Raw genomic sequence first — 20136 nt, 5'->3', positions numbered from 1 at the left:
GAGGAAAGAGAAAGAGAAAGAGAAAGAGGGGAAGAGAGGAAAGAGGAAAGAGAAAGAGAGAAAGAGAAAGAGGAAAGAGAAGAGAGAAAGGAGAAAGAGAAGGAAAGAGAAAGAGAGAGAGAGAGAGAGAAGAGAGAGAGAGAGAGAGAGAGAGAGAGAGAGAGAGAGAGGAGAGAGAGAGGAGAGAGAGAGGGGAGAGAGAGAGAGATCATGCTTCGGGAATGAAAAAAATTGTTCCAGCTACGCTCCCTTTTCCCTAAATAAACAGCAGCCTTTCGTCATGTCAGATCAAACTTCCAACGTACCGTCAGGTCAAATAGCGCATTCATGCCGAGAATCCTGAGTTTGGTGAGCAGCTGCCGGTGCAGTTCGTACTCGAGGAACGGCAGTCGGTCGGAGACCTCCTTGGCCAGAACTTCAGACTTGACGTCGGCTTTTTCTCGACACACGCGGGCCTGGAGAACAGGTGTAAATAAAAAGGCTCGTCATTTACAGAGCGTACACAGACTCGGGCGAGGCAGCGACGCGGCACGTTAAATTGCAAGAAATCGCATACTTTGGAGGCTATATTACTGAAATGATATGCAAGTAGAAAAGAAAGTTCATAAGTGTTTCTAGAGCTATAGAAAGTGACCCATTCACTGAGATGAGATCTCGACCCGTCTTCTAGTTGACCCCGCTAATGATTTAACTATCGCTATAAATTGATATGCCGTCATCCGGCGTCAACGGCCCTTACTTGGACCAGCCAGCCGTGGCCAGTAACCGGCAATCCCCCGGTGGTTCAATAACCAATCACACGGCCCGCACCACCGCTCACCTGAACGAGACAGCCACGGCCGGTGACTGGAAGACCCCCGGGGGGTTCGATGGTGCTGAACACCACGTCAGGCACCTTGCTCTTTCTGGAATGATGACCAGAAGGGTATGGTCAGAGCTCCGCGGGTTGCCATCAGTCATCGGGTGTTACAGGCAGCCGGAAACTGCAGACGGGCCGCACTGGCTCCAATGGATTGGTCTTGACGTTGGTCAGTCGTTTTATAGATGTAAAGCAAATAGAACAAGAGAGCCCTTCAGCTTCGTATATACATGCATGGTCCGATCTATTTTGGGAATGGCGCGCCTGCACTTTCAGTGCGCTAACGTTCAGCTAACCTATGTATTTTCCCTTGTCTGACGGCCCTTACAAACCTCTTACAAACCTCACATCATTGCATACAGCCCATACTACCCTATTGACGACCCGTACATACCTACAGACGGCGCAGTTGAACTGGAGCGCCGATGCGGGCGCGCTGCCCTGGCTGTAGGGCAGGTGACACGGAGCACAGTTGGAAACCGACGAGTCGGGCTCCTCCAGAATCACCAGCGCCTGTGGCGAGAGCACGGGCGATAGGACATGAATGGCGTCGGCTGGTTGGGAAGGATCGCCCAAATGTAAAAGGCGGACATGTAATATTGGCAGACTGGTGCTGCCGGAAGGACCTGCCAGTGCCTGACTGAAGTTGGAAACTACTACAATCATACCAGACAAATAGGCCTGGCAGCGTCCTCGATATCCGGCTAGGTGGTTATTCGTCATACTCGTCCCTGGGCTGCTCTGTGTAGCAGTCACACTCGTAACTGAATGGTCAGTTTATCCGCCACCTTCCTATCTGGCTGATAGTGATTTACCACGCTCGTACCTGACTGGTCAGACTGGCGTCCAGCCGCAGTGCCGACCGCACCTCCCGGGAGTCACAGCGAGCGGCCGCCAGCGGCTCCGACAGACCCAGCGCGGCAAAGTTGACCGTGGCTGCCGTGCCGTAGGCGCTCAGCACGCATACGTCATCCCTAGGGACGGGGAGGGGTGGAGGTCAGGCCCGTCTCATAGGCGCTCAGCACACACACGTCATCCCTGAGGAGGGGGAAGGGTGGAGGTCAGACCCGTGCCATAGGCGCTCAGCTCAGCACACATGCGTCATCCCTGGGAGAACGGAAAGACCGTTTTTTATGGGTCACAGCCTTTATGGCAACATTAAGTCTGTCAGTTAGTCTTTGCACGCATGAACAAGCAAATGCGAATTACAAACGGACTGATTTTGCATTGAGCTTAGGTATCCGTCTGCAAGACAGTTATTTACTTCGCTCATCACTTTGTGGTAAGTGATCTAAAGTAGCGAGAGAATAAGTTTTTAATTATCATCACTGCTACAAACATCTGATCACATCTCACGCCACAGTTCCTCACCAAATAGTTGTCGCCTCTTCATATCCGAGCACGACGTTGCAGGCTAATGACTTGCAGTGCGAGCGGACCTCCGTCCGTACCTCAGCCCACCAGGCGTCTCGCGTCTCACTCTCCTCCGGGTGGTGGATACGGTCGAGAAGCTTCACAGAGCGAGCGCTCACCGTGCCGCCTGGGGGAGGGGTCGGATGGAAGGGGGTTGTTTGCTAATTGGGGCTTTAGGGCGCGCCGACTACAGAAGTCGGCGCAAAATGACCTTAGAATCTAAGTTCATTTTGCGCCGGAAACGATGCTAAAACGACGACGTGAAATATCAAGTAGGACGGCGATATAGTCGGAGCGATGAGCAGTCAACATAGGTGTACACAAAGTGATTCGGAGAGAGCTAGGCGAAACAGAGAATCAAATTAAAATATCACACCAAGCGGCGAACATCACACTGGCCACCCATTGCTTCAGGCTACTTAGCTTAATCAAATATTTGACAACATAGCTCCCATATACATCGGAAGTCCAACTCAAGCATGGCGAAGCTGAGGGTTACGGGTACTGCGGCACATTCAAGAAAAATCACTCCAATGACCCCAATCGCTCCACACTGAGTGAAGACGCACACTCAGTGGATGCACAAAGTGTTGCAATTCCACCCCCGTCCCAACTCACCGATATGCGTGATGAAGCCCGACGGAAAGGTGCGCAGTGTGATGAAGGGAAACTCTGCCGACTCGTAATTGTCCTGCTGCTGGCCTCGCTGCTGGGCTGACGTGGTCACCAGCTGGGCCAGTAGCTTCGTGTCAGCGCCGCTGGACGTAGTGCTGCTTGGGGCTTCAAGGGGAAGGAGGAGAGGCGTAAGACAGCATTCGCTCGACGTAGTTCTGCTCGGGGCTGTGAGGGGGAGGGGTCAAACGACGGGCGGCGGGCGGCGGGCTGAAGGCTGAAAGCTCGAGGATGAGAGGGGGAGGGCGAGAGTCGGACAAGGGAAGACGGAGGACAGGCGACGTACTGCCAAAAACCGTGGCCAGTGGGAGACGCAAGGGCGAGGGAGGATTCAGAAGGCAGATGATGTGAGGGATAATAGACGGTGGATGGTGGAGAAAGCAGGGTTGTCGATGGCCTTCACTATACAGTATTGAGCACTCGGCAATATGAACGAGTACCGTGATTTCAACTAGAAATAAAGTTATATAACTATATTACAGCTGATTATCCAACACCTAATACCGAGGTAGGTTAATACTTTACATACAATACAACTGCATATTAGGTATGTACAAATATACAACTGTACATGTAGAATACATACGTTATACACGGTAGTGATATGTTGCAATGATGAGGTGTCCACATGTTAAAAAAAAAACATTCTTAAAAAAAACGTTTACATCCGTGGGTGTCCTACCAGTACAGCTACTATTCCCTCACCTTTGAAGTTGGTATCGTTTTCCAGCGAGCGGCTGAGCTTGTCACCGGAATCACTCCCCTCTACCGAAGTCGTGTGGGCGGCTGGGACTCCAACTGGCGCTCCGGCTGGGACTCCAACTGGCGCTCCGGCTGACGCTCCAACTGACGCTCCGGCAGCGGCGGGGACAGAGGCGGCACTGGCGGCAGCGGGCGGCTGCGGAAGGTGGGGACTACCACACGGGTCGCTGCAAGACGAACGAGGGCCATCAGCGCGCCGGTCGGTGCCCGCGGCCCGGTACGGCGAGCGGCGCTGTCGCGGGGCGCCGCTCGCACTAACGCGAGAGGAGGATGACCGGCCGGACAGGCGCGGGGAGGGGGAGGGAGACGGGCAGGCGGCGGGAGTGGGACCGGAGGGACGGGACGGAGGGGGAACCAAACGGTCCGGGGAGGGAGCAGTCACCGGGGGAGTGGGAGACTCCACCAGCAGAGACACCATCTCTGGGGAGCGGACCAGCTGACCGGGATCACAGGAACCCTCGTCAGAGCTGACCTCCCAGCGCGCTGTGGGCGACAAGGCCTCCGCAGCGACTACCGGGAGGCCTGTCAGCGCCAGCAGCTGTTCGGAGGACACACTGTGCAGTGAGGCCATCTCAGGCGCGCCCGGTAAATTCAGCGGATCGTCCTCAGCCAGGCCTAGCGTCACGTCAGATACGCTGTGGACTGATTGGAGCGACTCCAGCGAGGCTAGGGCCGCTAGTTCTGGGTCCTCAGACATCATAGAGGCTAGTGATGGGTCCGGAACGAAACCGGTGCGTGCACCAGCACCAATCACCACCTCTGGCGCCGATACGACGTGTCGCATAACGCGGCGTGGGGGTGTCAGACGACCAAAAAGATCCCTGCGTCTCAGACAGTCGTCACCACCGCTCGACGTCGTCGACGCGGGCTCGTCCGGTGCTGGTGAGGCGATGTCGTCACAGCTGTCCAACTGAGAGACAACCTCCAAACTACCGGCAGCCGAGCCGGGCTGACTCTCATCCGGGCACCACATTATGTCACCGCTACTGTCCCGCTGAGGGAGTCGAGAGGCGGCTGGCGCGTCCCCATCAGAGAGCAAGGTTTGAACGTCCCCACTGCGACACACGATCCCAGACTGCCGGAATAGCTCACTGACTGTGGTTGGGAGTGCTCCGCGCGAAGATCCGTCCCCACTGATGCTAGATGGGAGAATCTCATGGGTCGAGCCGGCAGCTGGCGAGGCAACCATCGTGCCCGAGGACTGGTCACTGGCTGACTCGGGTTTAGACAGGGGCGGAGAGAGCTCTCCTAGGGGAACTGGGGACGGATGAGGAGCGGGGCACGCGTCGCCGGACCGATCATCCTCCGTGTTAGTTAAACGGGCCAGACTATCACCACTGTCGGGGTATAGGGAGAAACTCACAGGCGCACACACACCAGAACTCTCATCGTTAGAAAGACTATCCGAACTATCAGGGTACAGGGTGAACTTGACTGGGTATGGCACCGGGTTATCCAGGTTGTCTAAGTAATCCTGTGAGAAGCTCTCCAGATCTAGCACTGGTTCCTCGTTGTCATCGCATGCATTATCGGTGCTCAGGCTGGGATAGAGAGACGCTACCTCTACTAACATGTTCATGCTGGAAATGTACACCACGTCATGCGCGCTGAGACTGTCCAGGGCCAGCTGGAGCGTGGAGTTGGGGATGTCGGTGCTGCGCCGCTCCGCCTCGTCGCCCGTCTCGCTGGCTGTGTCCTCCGAGGAGCTGATCACCATGACAGGCCGCTCGCGCTCGGCGTCACCACCGGCATCACCATTCTCAGCAACATCGTCACCAGCGGCATCACCCTCAGCGTCACCAGCATCATCATCACCATCTTCAACTGTGTCTTCGCCAGGCTCACTGGGATTCTCGCTGTCATCAACATCGTCATCGTCATCGTCTTCCACTGCGCTTCCAGCAGCCTCGCTCACAGAGTTGAGCGAACCCAGTCGGCGCGGAGTTCCATCACAGGACGAGGTCAGTCTCCGCCGACGGCCGGCGGGTCGGGCTTTCTTCTCATACCTCGCTGCAGCCTCGATCACCGGCTGGAAGTTCGGTGTGCTAAACGCCTCTCTACTGAGCGCTCGCGCGCCGGTGCGACGCGAGCCGCGACGTCGGAAGCTCAGTCTGTCTTTCACAAACTGGTGAGCGGCGGCTAGGATTCCACGTGAGGCGGCCGGCGCCGGCGCGGCGAACGGTCGCGGTGAGGGCGGAGTCGCTGGCGGCTGCTCCTGTTCTGGAGTTGCCGGCATCAGCTGTACGGACGGCACGGGACGGAGGCCGGCCGACGTGGCGGTGGAGCCCTCGACCGCAGAGCTGCCGGATACCCAGGGAGGACACGGAGCCACTCAGCAGACACAGCCACAGAGAGATGGAGAGAAACTCGGCGGCGGAGCAGGGGAAGCACCAGGCGCGAACGGAGCCGGCCAGCGAGCGACGCTAGCCGTGAGGGAGTGCGGGGACACTGGCATCATGCAGCAGAGATATATTAAAATAAAGTTGGAAACTGGATCCGATCGTGCCTGGTGACCTCCAGTGCTTCGCCGCGTGTTCCCAAAGCCAGCCCGTGAACCCCGAACTGCCCAGAGCGACAGCAGAAACAGTGCACGCTATACAGTGCATTGAGCAAAGCGCCAACTCTAGCATACAATTATGAGCCCCATAATAAAAGCACAGAGATGATCATATATGCATTCATGGCTTGATGCCATTACATACAACCCCAAATAGAGCAAAGACCCTGAGACGTGCAGAGCCAAAACAGACACATTCCAAGCAACAGAGTGAGATAAAGCCAGACATGAAAAAGCACCCCAAAGACAGGGCAGAGAGGAATGCTAAAACCAAACCCTAAGAAAACCAACATAAGAGGGGAACACTTTATTGACACTGCCCAGTCACCAGGGCAGACTTAGGTCGTCTTCAAGCTAAAATTCCGAGACGCTAGCGTGGAATCCGTGATAAGGAAATTCTGGCAAATCGCTACGATACTAGCGGATCAACGGAACCTTACCTCAATGAAGTCAAAGAAAGAATGATTCTGAAGGCTAGGATATTGAGCTATGAATACAGTAACTACGATGTGGAAGCTACGATGCGATAGGTATGATATTGGAAGCTGAGGTCATAATATGATAATATGTCTAGGCTCACTATAAAGGCTAAGTACGTCTAGCTGCAATATCATACATATATCCTTCTTTTGACAGTTAAGCAGTCCACCTAGTGCAGTCCAGGGAGCTGTGATAGGATCGGCTGGGTGAGTCAGCTCAGTCAGTCTGCCGCCGACTGCGGAGAGGACTGCAGAGTGGACTGCGGCCTGGTCTCACCTGTCCCGGTCGCGGCCGCTGCCCGGCTGGCGACTGAGCGGACTGGGACTGCTGGGGCGCGCCTCAGTCCGCACCAGACTGACGGCTGTGCCGATCCCGCGCACCACGATACCCGTCTCACCCTCCAGATCAAAACACTGGCGGTACCTGCACAGAGGAGGGAAGGGGGCATTACAAACAAACGAGCCAATACCAATCAGTCGGTAACCACGATATAACCCCACTCTACCGGTATACAACAGCCGGCAGCGGAAAAACACGTAAGCCAGATTTCATGATTTCCTACCAAACTATAATTATAATAATAACATTTTGGATCAATAGAGCTGCTAGGTACGCTTATCCCTCCCCTGAGCTTTGTAAATAAGCCGAGCTCTGCTTGTTTTGTACGTTGCTTTTTCTAAATTCGTGAAAAGATAAGACCCACGAAGCTCTCCTTTCGTAATTGACAAGCCCGAAACAGCAGCCTGCCTTTCACCCACCCAATGACGGCGTTCCCTCCAGCCTCGATGACGTTCACTCCGATTCTGCGCTGCACCTCGCCAGAGAGTTTGGAGAAGAGCGTCTGTCGCGCCTCGTTGGACGCCCGGGGAGTGCGGATCTTGTCAATCCACTGGTACTCGGGGTCGTCATTCACCACCAGCTCGTGCACGAAGCCCAGCATGGCCTGCACGCAGTGGCCGGCAGGCACACACGGACCTGAAAGGGCGCACATGGGAGATTACAATAAACAACAGACATCGAAAAACTAGGAGATAAACTGTCAACAGAAATCGTAAGACACGTCGTAAGAGCTATTAACAATAAAATTATTAGCAACTAACACACTAGCAATGGCAAGTATTTACATCATTTGTTAGCGATCGATACCCTATTGGCACATACGCCCTCCGCCTAATGAAAAACAACGTCTCTGGGATGGTTTAAATACTTTGTGACGCAACCGCCGGCAAAACCTCGCGACTGTCGCGAGCGCTGGCAATGTCCCGTCGTTCCCGTGTCAGTAGAGCCAAGGGTGTGAGACGATAGGTCAACTTCAACCCATGGCTGAACCAACCTCGGCCTTGGGCCGCTGCCAGGGACGGAACTACGATCACCAGCTCGGTAAACGATACATTCTACCGGTGATTTGCTACTTTTACTCGACGCAGAACGATACACGGGAAAAGGAACAGTTACTAAATTAGTTAGAAAATTGGATGCATATCTTTTTAGAGCGCATCTAGCTAGTTTCACTCTGGCCTAAACAAATGTCATCGAGGAAATGTCCGATTAAGCAAACGTACGTGACATCGCCGAGCAATCACCATCCACTCACTGGAGAAGTACTGCACACCGCAGGACGAGTGTCTGAACTTGTTGAAGTCGCTGAAGAGGTCCACCTTGACCATGACGTTGACCTCTCCGCGGATACCGTGCAGGGTATCGTAGATCGGAATCCAGCCAGAGATCACGGAAGGTCCACCTGTGAGCGAGATTAAAATTAGAACTGAACAATACAAAGATCATTCAATTAACAAGCGATGTGTGAGATGCGGCCAGACGAAGCAGTGAACAAAACGACAGGGGAATATCAATATTACCAGTAAAACGCCTTTTGGGCGAAGAACGAGCGAGCGAGATAGTGAGCCCTGCACGTGCGGAAGGGCGAGAGGGTGCTTCCAACGGGCTTGTGCAAGGCATCCTTCTAACCGGTCGCTAGCGGTGTGCCAAATTTGAACGCAATCGGCCCAGCCGTTCCTGAGATCTGGAAGCGGCATTCTGCACGTGCGCACGTGCAAACGGGGTCCAAAATGACTTTTGCACGGCACCCTACTAACTGGTCCCCAACCGTGTACCAAATTTGAGCGCAATCGGCCCAGCCGTTCTCGAGATCTGGAAACGCCCCCTGCACGTGCGCACGTGCAGTAGCACCCTAACCGCAACACATGGGAATGCATTGCCTGGTGGGTGCCTACCTGTATGCCAAGTTTCAGCGAAATCGCCCCAGTTATTACCGAGCTACTGAAATGGGAACAAATTTGGCACCTCTTATTGTTGTATTTTGCACGTGCAGTGGGGGTCACTCACATAGATGAAGAGTATCCGACCTTTGGTAGAAGGGATGCAGCTACCCTATAAAAATGACCGCAAGACAATCGCTCAAGCCGCTGCTGAGATATGGGCCTCTCAAAATCATTACTTTTGCAAAACTGCTTGAACACCCTTGACTTTTCACGTGGCACGTGCCACGGCGGTCACTGAGATGTATCAAAAGTAGTCAATTACGGGGTAGAAGGGATGGGGCTACCCAACAAAAAAGACCGCAGGCCAATCGGTCCAGCGGTTGCTGAGATATAAGCCTCTCAAAAGCGTTACAGGCCGGGCCGGGCCGGGCCGCTCATACTGAGATTTTTCCGTTATATTGAAAAGACTCACTTCGCTCGCTGCGCTCGCTCGCTCGTAACTAGTAGACAAGTGTCTAGAAATCGGTAATGGATTAACTTACGTCGAAGATATTGAATTATTTAACTGAAATAAATGGCTGCAATCAATTATAGACGCAACGCAAACGAACGGCTAATAGCTAATATTTTCAACACAAATGCAGCTAGCAAAGCGGATGGCTGAAAACATTCGAGTGAAGCGGAGTATGGTTTGGGGCAACACATTTACGATAGGTATGCGACTATGCAAAGCACAGCGGGGAGAACTGAGGACTACCGACCTGCGGACCCGGCGGGCGCCGTGTCGGCCCGGCTGATGAGCTCAGGAGCCAGCAGCGGACTGAGACTCAGGTACACCTTGCCTATGGCGTCGTGGGCAGAGTACGTGTCGTGGTCCATTACACGGATCTGCAGAGGCTCGTCCTGGAGCTCGGCGTCGTCCTGAACCTGTAGACACAAAGACAGACAAGTGCGGGGGAGGGATGAGTGAGTGGGAGCACTGAGAAGTGAGAAGTATGGGTTAGCGGGTGTCAGAGAAGGAACGAGGACCCTGGGGTCAGCCAGTAATGGAATATCATCCGGCAGAGAGTTGTCCTGTGCCTAGCAACAGCCGGGCATGTCGGTGATGGCCGAGAGATGGGATATGAACCCCATGGAGTGGAGTTATTGATCGATGGGGCAGGAGCATTACAGCTGGTCACTTAGTGGATGGGCGAGAGACTCAGCAGATCAATAGACATCATTATATCTCCAGTTGTCCATGGAAAAGCGAGCAGGCTGTCTAGGTTGCTCAGGAAACTTTATATTCAGCGCACATACATTTTCCGTACAAGTGTAAGTAAAAGTAGCATGATAAAACATTCTTATTGCGTGAGCTGGCGATTTAACAACGCCGACTGCTTATCAAACTTCCTCGAAAGCATAACATATCTAAACAGAAACAGATTAACTTACCGGGAAACTCTCACCTCAACAGACACCAAGAGGCATAAGCACTAAGCAGTATGTATTTAACGTGTGCATGCGTTTGGCACTGAGCAACTAGCCTCGGTTATCGCGGATGTTCTATGGATGTTTAATACAATACAATTCACACCATCAGCGCCACTATGACCTACCTCGAACCGAAACCAGTCCGAGTTCCACTGGGGGTTCAGCGAGCGTCGGCACACGTCTGTCTTCTGTGTCACCGTGCCCAGCCGGATCTCAACGAACGCGTCCGTCGTGTCGTTGGCTCGGTCCATGACCGGTAGGTTCCGTCCGGCCAGCACCCGTACCTTGACCTTGCCCGGCATGGTGGGTCTGCGGGCAGCTCCTCAGCTGGAGACTGCAGAGGAAAGGATGTTAAGAGACAGAGTAATGTTGAAGTGTGGTGATGTGAATTGTGAGAGGCTGAGGTTACAGAGCAGTCAGCAGGGCATTGATTATGCTTATGGAGATTTTACTTATAGATTTAGCTCAAACAGCTTAATGGGCAGATTGACAGCCAAAACCAACACTAAAGAAAGGCTGTGAGCAGCTATTTATGCACCTTAAACTTTGAACTCTACCTGTACTTGGGTTGGCATTTGGCTGTACTGAATACTGATATTTACCAATGAGTGCATCAAAAAAAGAAAATTCGCTGGTACGGGGACCCGCAGTTGCTACTGTACACTAACCCCAACTCTAGCCGTCTGTCCTGTCCAGAAAGAACCGATAACATTGATATCGACTGCCGGTCCCTGTACAAGAGCAGCTGAGGTTTTCTGTGCATGCCCTCTGAAAGCTTATCGTTGTTCCCTGTGAGGGTGCTGGGACAATTTACCCAGGGTCGCTGTACAGTAGCAACTGCGGGTCCCCGTACCTATTGAGCATTTTTTGGTCACTGTATATTTTATCAGCAATCTGCTGATTTTACCATATATGGAAAGTGTCCACCTATCTCCGGACCTCATTGGTTACGGAGCGAGCGAAGCGAGCGTAGTCTTTCCTTAGATTAACGGAAATTTCTGAGTATGAGCGGCCGGCCGGCCGGCCGGCCGGCCGTGGTCACGCTTTTGCGAGGCTTATATCTCAGCAACCACTTGACCGATTTACACGCGGTAATTTTTGTAGGGTAGCTTCATTCCTTCTACCAAGTATTGGACTATTCCCGATGCATGTGGGTGACCGCTTATGCACGTGCCACGTGCAAAACGAAGAGGTGTCACTTTTGTAATTGCTGCAATATCTCGGTAACTACTTGGCCGATTGCGCTGAAAGTTGGCATGTAGGTAGACACCCACTAGGCAATGCATATCCATGTGCCAGAATTGGGGTGCTGCTGCACGTGCGCACGTGCAGGGGTCGATTCCAGATCTCGAGAACGGCTGGACCGATGGCGCTCAAATTTGGCACATGGTTAGGGACCGGTTAGTAGGGTGCCGTGCAAAAGTCAGTTGGGACCCATTTTGCACGTGCGCACGTGCAGGGTGCCGCTTCCAGATCTCGAGAACGGCTGGGCCGATTGTGCTCAAATTTGGCACATCGCTAGAGACCGGTTAGTAGGGTGCCGTGCACAAGTCAGCTGGAGGTACCCCCTCGAAATTTCGCACGTGCAAGGCTCACCCTCTCGCTCGCTCCGTTAGTCGCCCCAAAAGGCGTTATACTGGTGATTACGGAGCGAGCGAAGCGAGCGTAGTCTTTCCTTAGATTAACGGAAATTTCTGAGTATGAGCGGCCGGCCGGCCGGCCGGCCGTGGTCACGCTTTTGCGAGGCTTATATCTCAGCAACCACTTGACCGATTTACACGCGGTAATTTTTGTAGGGTAGCTTCATTCCTGCTACCAAGTATTGGACTATTCCCGATGCATGTGGGTGACCCCTTATGCACGTGCCACGTGCAAAACGAAGAGGTGTCAGTTTTGTAATTGTTGCAATATCTCGGTAACTACTTGGCCGATTGCGCTGAAAGTTGGCATGTAGGTAGGCACCCAGTAGGGACTGCATATCCATGTGCCAGAGTTGGGGTGCTGCTGCACGTGCGCACGTGCAGGGGTCGTTTCCAGATCTCGGGAACGGCTGGACCGATTGCGCTCGAATTTGGTACACGGATAGGGACCGGTTAGTAGGGTGCCGTGCACAAGTCAGTTGGGACCCATTTTGCACGTGCGCACGTGCAGGGTGCCGCTTCCAGATCTCGAGAACGGCTGGGCCGATTGTGCCCAAATTTGGCACATCGCTAGAGACCAGTTAGTAGGGTGCCGTGCACAAGTCAGTTGGAGGTACCCCCTCGCAATTTCGCACGTGCAAGGCCCACCCTCTCGCTCGCTCCGTTAGTCGCCCCAAAAGGCGTTATACTGGTAAGCATAGACCACCTGAGTACCACCAGTGAGAAACAGAAAATTGCAGCATGCTGTTAAAAGGAAATTGCTAGTGAACAGCCCTCTGTAAATTATTTACAGCGCAGCAATTCATTGACAATGACCTATGGAACAGTCAAGAGATGACTGATTTTCATCGGTATTTTATAAAAATATCACTTCTTTTATGGTGTGTGGTACCAAAAGTTATAGTATGAATACAATGGTTTTATTCAACTAAATTCGACCGATGTGAGTGTGCACCTGAGGACGAAACAGAAACAACAGATATTAGCGAGAGCACCACATTCGACAGTAATGGGTGGTTTATCACATTTTCCCCCGCTGTGTGAAAGACATGAGTAGGCAGAAATCGAGTAGCAATGTAACGAAAAAAAGACAGAGTAGGCAGAAATCGAGCAGCTATGTAACGAACAACGCAGCAGGCGTCTTTGCACACGTTTGCATAAGCTAAGGCGCACGTCTGGTTTCAATGAGCGCCTCAGTACACGCTCTTATATGTTAAGGCGCACCACTGGCTTCCTTGTCCGGTTAGACCGACGCACTTCGGTCGCCGGTTCTGACTCGCTCGATGGCGGCGCGCTTGAGGGTCCCGGGATCGCCTCTGACTCGTGCGATGGCGGCGCACTTGAGGGCACCGGGGACTGGCGGCTCGAGAGCGGCGTGCTCGAGGGCTCCGAACGGATGCCCGGGGACCCCGGCTCGCCCGCTTCCTCTCCCTTCTCGTTTCCTTGTTGCTGTGCACAACCGCCGGGGGCGAGATCTCGCACAGAGACAGTGTCGACCTTGCCGCCGGGATAGCGCACGAAAGCGTAGTGCGGGTTTGCCTCCAGGAGTTCGACTGGATCGACTGGCAGGTCAAGCTTTCCGCGGACGTATTTCTTCAAGAGAACCTGCCCGGGGTTGAGGAGCCAGGACGATAGAGAAGTCCCCGTCGCAGACCACCGCTGGAAAGAGAACATCCCTTCGTGTGGGGTGGCATTTGTTGCTGTGACGCTTCTCGGCTGTGTTCAGAGTGCGTGAGAAGGCCACAGGACGCTCGTCTTGGGGAGAGTCGCTGCGATGGCTTCGTTGGAAGCGTCTGTTTCGATGGTGAATGGGGCGTCATCTCTGATGACGGCTACGACCGCTTGTGAGATGTCCTTCTTCAGCTGCTGGATAGCCGCTCTGCAGTCGGGATTCAGAGGGAACGACGATGCAGAGATGAGGGGACGGATCTTCTCAGAGTATGAGGCGACCCATCTGGCGTAGTACGCGAACAGGCCAATGAGCCGTTGCAGAGACTTCTTGTCGCGGGGTTCCGGCAGCTCTTGAAGTGGACGTAGTCGTTCGGGGTCCGGTCTCAGCTGGCCTCGCTGGATGGAATACCCGAGGATATTCACCGTCTCCAGGCCGAACTTGCACTTGCTTCTGTTCAGCGTGAGGTGGAGCGCATTGGCAACTTCCCAGAAGCGCCGGAGGTTCTCATCGTGCTCCTCCCTCGTCTGGCCGCAGATGGTCAGGTCGTCCAGATAAGCATAGGTCTCCTTCAGGTTGTTGGCCGCGATGATGTCATTCATGACGCGCTGGAAGGCGGCTGCGCCGTTCGTCACCCCCATGGGGATTCGCTTGAATTGGTACAGCTTTCCTGCCGGTTGGAACGCTGTGTAGGGTCTCTCAGATGCGTCGATCTCGATTTGGTAGTAGGCGCTGGAGAGGTCGAGGACGCTGAAGAAGCTGTTTTTCCCGACCTTGTTGACGAGCTCGCCGATGTTTGGCAGAGGATACGCGTCCAGTTCAGTGAATCTGTTGATAGTCTGAGAGAAGTCAACAACCATCCTTTTCTTCTTGTTTTCCGTGTGTGTGACGACAACTTGGGCACGCCAGGGTGAGAGACTTGGCTCGATGACGCCCTCGTTTAGCAGACGTTGAACTTCGTTCTCTATGAACTTCTCGTCCACGTGGCTGAAGTGTCGTGCTCTGGTCGCGATGGGATGGCAGTCGGGGGTGAGGTTGCTGAAGAGGCTCGGGGATGCCGCCTGACTGACTTTTATCTGCGCGAGATTGCAGATACTGAGCTCGGGTTCGTCGCCACCGAGCTCCAGGGTTACATACACCCTCGTGTCTTCGGAGGAACGGCATGCCGAGAATGACGTCCGTGCAGAGATCCGGGAGGATGGACAGTTCGACCTCCTGGTACTCCCGATCGTCAACGGTCACGGTTGACACGCAGTATCCTCGCACCTGTGTTGAGAGACTGGACGATGCCATGGAGACTTTAGACGATCGTGGCAGCACCCTCATGCCGAGTACGGGGACGAGCTTTGCGCTGATGAAGTTGTCAGAGCTCCCTGTGTCAATGAGAGCTGTAACCTGACGCCCGTTCACTCTCGCGCTCACTGTTGCTGGCGCGTGAGTAGCGTCGGCAGAGCTTGAGGCTGCGAGCGTGGGCGAGCGAGAGCACTACATTCGACAATGGGTGGTTTATCACATGGTGCTTGAGCATCTACACCTAATCAGTATGCAATGACTCTGCAGTTACTTAGTCATATTACACACCCAAACCGGAAAAAAATAGGTACAGGTCTCGCGGGTTTTGGCAGTAGGTTTTGCACCTAGAAAATTTAGTGTACTTCAGGCTAAATCTTTGTCGTCTTAGCTTTTAAGTGTTGAAGATGTGATCGACTTGTTGGGTAACAAGCCGGCCATGATCGTGTGAAATGGCTTCATCGTAGATCGATTAGTTTCTGAGATATAACCTGAAATTTAAAAGTGCAAAACCTACCGCTTAATCTCGCGAGACCTGTACATGTTACCATTGACATATACAGCGACCGACGGGCAGCGTAACAGACGCATTGCTCCAAAATTTTGACGCAGCATTCTGCGTAACTGCGTCTGCCAAAATTTCGGTGCACAGGGTATCAGTCTCTGAGGCATCCTGCGTAGTGTATGGATTTTTTTCCAATCTGGCTACACACCACCTACACCGCATAGAGCAGTTTTGAGTCATGTAGAGAGCTGTAATAGCAGTCATACGTCATGACCAAAAGTAGACAGTACCTTCATGCAGTATACTTGGAGCAGGGAACAAGAATCAAGAATCAAGAATCAAGGTTGTTTGGGCTCTGGAAGAAGACGTCGAGGTCTATGTTGTAGCCCATTTCTTTTTTGAATTACACGTTCTTCTACATCAGTTTGATTTCTCTTGGGTCAGTCTTGTCTGTCTGCCCGATGTTTGTCGTATCTTGACTTAAATTGGTTAGATGTTTTTGCCATCTTGATGCGAGAGCTTAACAAATTCCATTTATTTATAACTCTGTGAGAAAAATCTTCCTCTCTTCAATGTTCGGTGGTGGGGCTTGTACAGTTTGAGGTAATCTCGCTCTGTTCGGTTTCTAACGTTAAATAATTGGGTGAGGTCACACTCGTGGAGCTGGTGGAGGATTTTGTGGGTCTCCAGTAAGTCTCCCCGTTCTCTTCTCTCTTCTAAGTAGGGTGGTAAGCTTTAGCTGTCTCAGCCGCTCTGGATAATCTAACCCTTGCATTCCCACAACTCTTCTGGTAGCTGCTCTTTGAACTGCTTCAATCTTCTTGATATTATATTTCTTATATGGAGACCACACTTGGGGACAGAATTCAATGTGAGGGCGAACAAATGTTTTGTATGTGAGATTAAACATTGCCGGCCTCAGCTTTTCAAAGGTTCTCCTTACCATGCCCCAACTGGCATATGCTCGTTGAGTGCATTTGTTAATATGTTTGTTGAACTCCAGCGAGGAGTCAACAATAACACCCAGGTCTCTTTGCTCGTTGGTGTTCTCCAGCTGAGTACCACCGAGCATGTATACTGGTCTGTCGGACATCATTTGTTTGGTACCGATTCGAAGCGTCTGGCACTTGGAGGCATTGCAGCATAGCTTCCATTGACGAGACCAGTGCTCAATCTCTTGGAGATCCTCTTGTAAACGCTCCACATCTTCATGTGACTTGATGTGTCGGTAGATTTTACTGTCATCAGCAAAAATTTGCACCTGGCTTACTATTTGATCCGGCATGTCATTAATAAACAGAAGGAACAGGGTGGGACCGATCACTGAGCCCTGTGGGACGCCACTTGCCACCTTTGCCCAGCTTGAGTGGGCTCCGTTGACTACAACTCTCTGTTTCCTATCGTAGAGGAAGTCTTCAAGCCAGTTAAGCAGCTGACCGCCTATTCCTGATCGGTATAATTTATGACAAAGTCTTGCATGTGGTACGGTGTCAAAAGCTTTCGCAAAGTCTAGGTAGACAATGTCTGTAGGCACCTTTTCATCGAGGCTGCGGCTGCAGTCTTCCAAGGTGGAGAGGAGGTTTGTTAAACACGACCTTCCGGAAACAAATCCGTGTTGGCGTGGGTTCAAAATGTTATTCTGCAAAAGATGACTCATTATTTGTTCATTGACGATTCTTTCCATCACTTTACTACATATGCAGGTTAGACTAATTGGGCGATAGTTTTGGGCTTCAGTTCTTGATCCCTTCTTATGGACTGCTGTGACGTATGCCATTTTCCATAGACGAGGGACATGTCCAGTGTCCATCGAGTTTTTGAATATGATCCTCAGGGGTACTGCTACATTTTCTGCGAGTTCAGCTAGGAGACGTGGGTGAAGATCATCTGGCCCTGGTGACTTGTAGGACTTCAGCTCTTTCAGTAGCTTGATGATATGTTGAAGAGGTATTTCAACTGAATGTAATTCGGGCACATCTGGATGCCGACAGTGGGTGAAAGGACACATTTGCTCGTCTGACAATGAGGAGAAGAATTTGTTGGCGTAAATCAAGTCAGAGTCATCTTCTAACGTGAAAACATTCTTGAAGTGTTGGTTGAGGGCAGCGGCAGTTTCTTCATATGATGATGATGGGGTTCCGTCTGCCTTAGTAACTTGCCCCACCGGCTCTCGAACTTTGTTTTTGGAGTTACAGTACGCATAAAACAGCTTGGGATTAGTTTTGATCTGATGAAAAAGTTTTTCTTCGTGCTTTGCTTTGATGTTACGTAGACCATAATGAGCCCTTTTTCTTGCCTTGATGTATTTCTTTCTATATCTTTCCAACTCTGGTAGCTTTAACCTCTCTGCCCTCATGTAGGCATTCCAAGCACGGTGTTTCTTTGTAATCTTCCTTTTTGCTTCATTGTTAAACCACATTTTATTATTATCTCTGCCCCTACACACCGTTTTCACAGGAACACATTCTTTCCGGATTTGCATTAGGTGTTCAACCAGTAAATCATACTGCTCATCGCTACTTTTGTTTGACAGCATGGCAGTCCAGTTAACTTGGGAAGCCATGTTCCTTGCCTTTTCATAGTCTCCCTTCATGTAGTTCCACACCGTTTTTAGAGGCTTATTATTTTTCAAACATCTGACATCAGGAATAAGTAGGTCTGCTTGTATGACGCCGTGATCGCTTTTGCCGAAGGGAGGTAATACCTCAGCGCCTTCAATGTCATCTGCTCGACTTGTTATCAGTAGGTCCAAAAGACTGGGTTGATTTGATCCCCTTGCTCTGGTAAAGTGCCTCATGTGCTGGTGTAATCCATTTGTTTGCAATACGTTCAGCACTTCAACTGGTGTGCTGAAACCCTCATTGTTCTTATTCTTAGACGACGAGTCATTCCACGAAATCTCAGGAAGGTTGAAATCACCACATATTAACAGGTTGTTTGTTAACGTTGAGGCTTTGGTAATCAATTCTATCAAAATTTCGTCATTTCTTCGGCAGCTGTTTGGTTTTCTGTACACAATACCCAGAAGCATTCTGGTGGTTCTTGATACCTTTATCCAGACCCAACAAGATTCTTTGAATTGACTTGCATAATCGTCAAGTTCGTGACACGTTTTCATTTCAAGCCCGTCTTTTACGAACGCCAGTATTCCACCATGTCTTTCTTCCAAATTATCCTGGCGATGAATTTGAAACCCATGTTTCCGTAACAGTGAGTCTGGCAGGTAAATGTTACAGTTACTCTCAACAATTGCTAGTATGTCAGGCTTAAAGGATTCCAGGTACAGATGTAATTCAGGTAACTTGTTACCAATCCCATCAGCATTTGTGAAAGCAACTTTGAGTTTGAAAGATAATCTTGAGCTTTGAACATTTTTGCAACCATCAGGGTCTTTATCTAAGCTGTCACAGACCCTTTCTTGTCTTCCTTTAACGTCTTCCTTGTCTTTCTTCAAAGAGCTCCTCCCCTCTTTGGTCTTTGGGGACAACACGCCCCCGAAATATACGGTGGGCGGTCAACAGTCACAAATTCTGCAAAATGATGAAAAGCAGTGGTAGAACAGCAATAACGTCCTGCCAAGCCAAAGCCCATGCCCACGTAACCTCACCTTACCTTGACCTCCAGCAGAAACAAATGTCCAATTGTGATTGGATCTGGATATTACCAGGGGGTGTCGAAGTCTAGTAGGAAAATCTGGCAAATTCCCTGCGTGACGTCACGTCGGGACTGACCGACGGCACTTTGCACTGAAGGATACGGCGGATTGGCTATTTTTGAAAAATGATTAAAAATACTTATGTGCTGTTATGACACATAAAACGCTTATCAGCATGTTCCTCATCATGTGGTAAAGCCATATCCGTGGTCGAAAATAGCTGAGCCCCTCCCAATTTCCAACCACCGACCTCATAAGCAAAGGATGTAAGCGTAATCCTTAAGGGCGACTTTCCAATACATATCCGTACATATGCGTCCTTATGGAAATCGGTAGTGTGGCGATTGGCGACGCGCGCGACATCTGTGTGGCGACCAAGTGGCGACTGTGGCGACACCTGGTGGCTGCTTTTCTGCTGTATGTAGGCATTGGGGTTTTGCCAGATATGGTTCCTACTGCTACACAACTATGTTGACCCAATACTAGAAAGTTATTTTGCCAGTAAAAGGCAAGCAAATTGAAAGTCAATTTATAAAATTGCTTATAAATGATAACGAGAAAATAATAAAGAAGTTTTGATTGAATAGTTATCAAAATACCCAACCGGTAAACTATATTCTGGTAGATTTAGTAGAAATTAGTCCGTGCAACCTTGTATTTAGGGCCTTGGATATTACAGGATACCGCTATCACAATAATTATGCCCAATGCTTTTACATATCATATCCTTGGCTACATATGATATTCTCCCCAAAACACCAAATATCTCTGAACATCGGACTCAAAGCACGACTGCAACTGAGAGGAGCTTGAGCAAGAGCAAAGCCTTGGCAAAGCCAGGAGCAAAGCAAGAGCCTTGCTAGCCACCGGTCACATCTTATTGTAGTCTGATTTTAAAAATCTTTGATGTAATTTTCATAAATATCTGCTTGGTATAAT

The 20136-nt window shown here is 51.2% G+C and overlaps 1 protein-coding gene across 1 annotated transcript; it reads right to left on the bottom strand.

Moving 5' to 3' along the window:
• Positions 1-305: 305 nt before the first annotated feature.
• Positions 306-19977, bottom strand: LOC122368043 (C2 domain-containing protein 5-like; the record flags this gene model as incomplete). The annotated part of the gene is made up of 14 exons (XM_043341639.1): positions 19875-19977; positions 19155-19206; positions 10564-10772; positions 9727-9892; positions 8338-8484; positions 7502-7718; positions 7020-7166; positions 3650-3873; positions 2891-3052; positions 2231-2399; positions 1686-1833; positions 1254-1372; positions 821-905; positions 306-455 (listed from the first exon to the last, which is right to left on the bottom strand). Coding segments are annotated over exons 3-14 (1911 nt in total), but the record flags the coding sequence as incomplete, so codon positions are not given.
• Positions 19978-20136: the final 159 nt, after the last annotated feature.

The sequence above is a fragment of the Amphibalanus amphitrite genome, unplaced genomic scaffold (genome assembly GCF_019059575.1).
Source record: "Amphibalanus amphitrite isolate SeventyFive unplaced genomic scaffold, NRLGWU_Aamphi_draft 000917F_arrow, whole genome shotgun sequence".
Taxonomy (NCBI): domain Eukaryota; kingdom Metazoa; phylum Arthropoda; class Thecostraca; order Balanomorpha; family Balanidae; genus Amphibalanus; species Amphibalanus amphitrite.
Note: the sequence above shows the minus strand (reverse complement) of the source record. Positions and strands in the feature narration are given on the sequence as shown.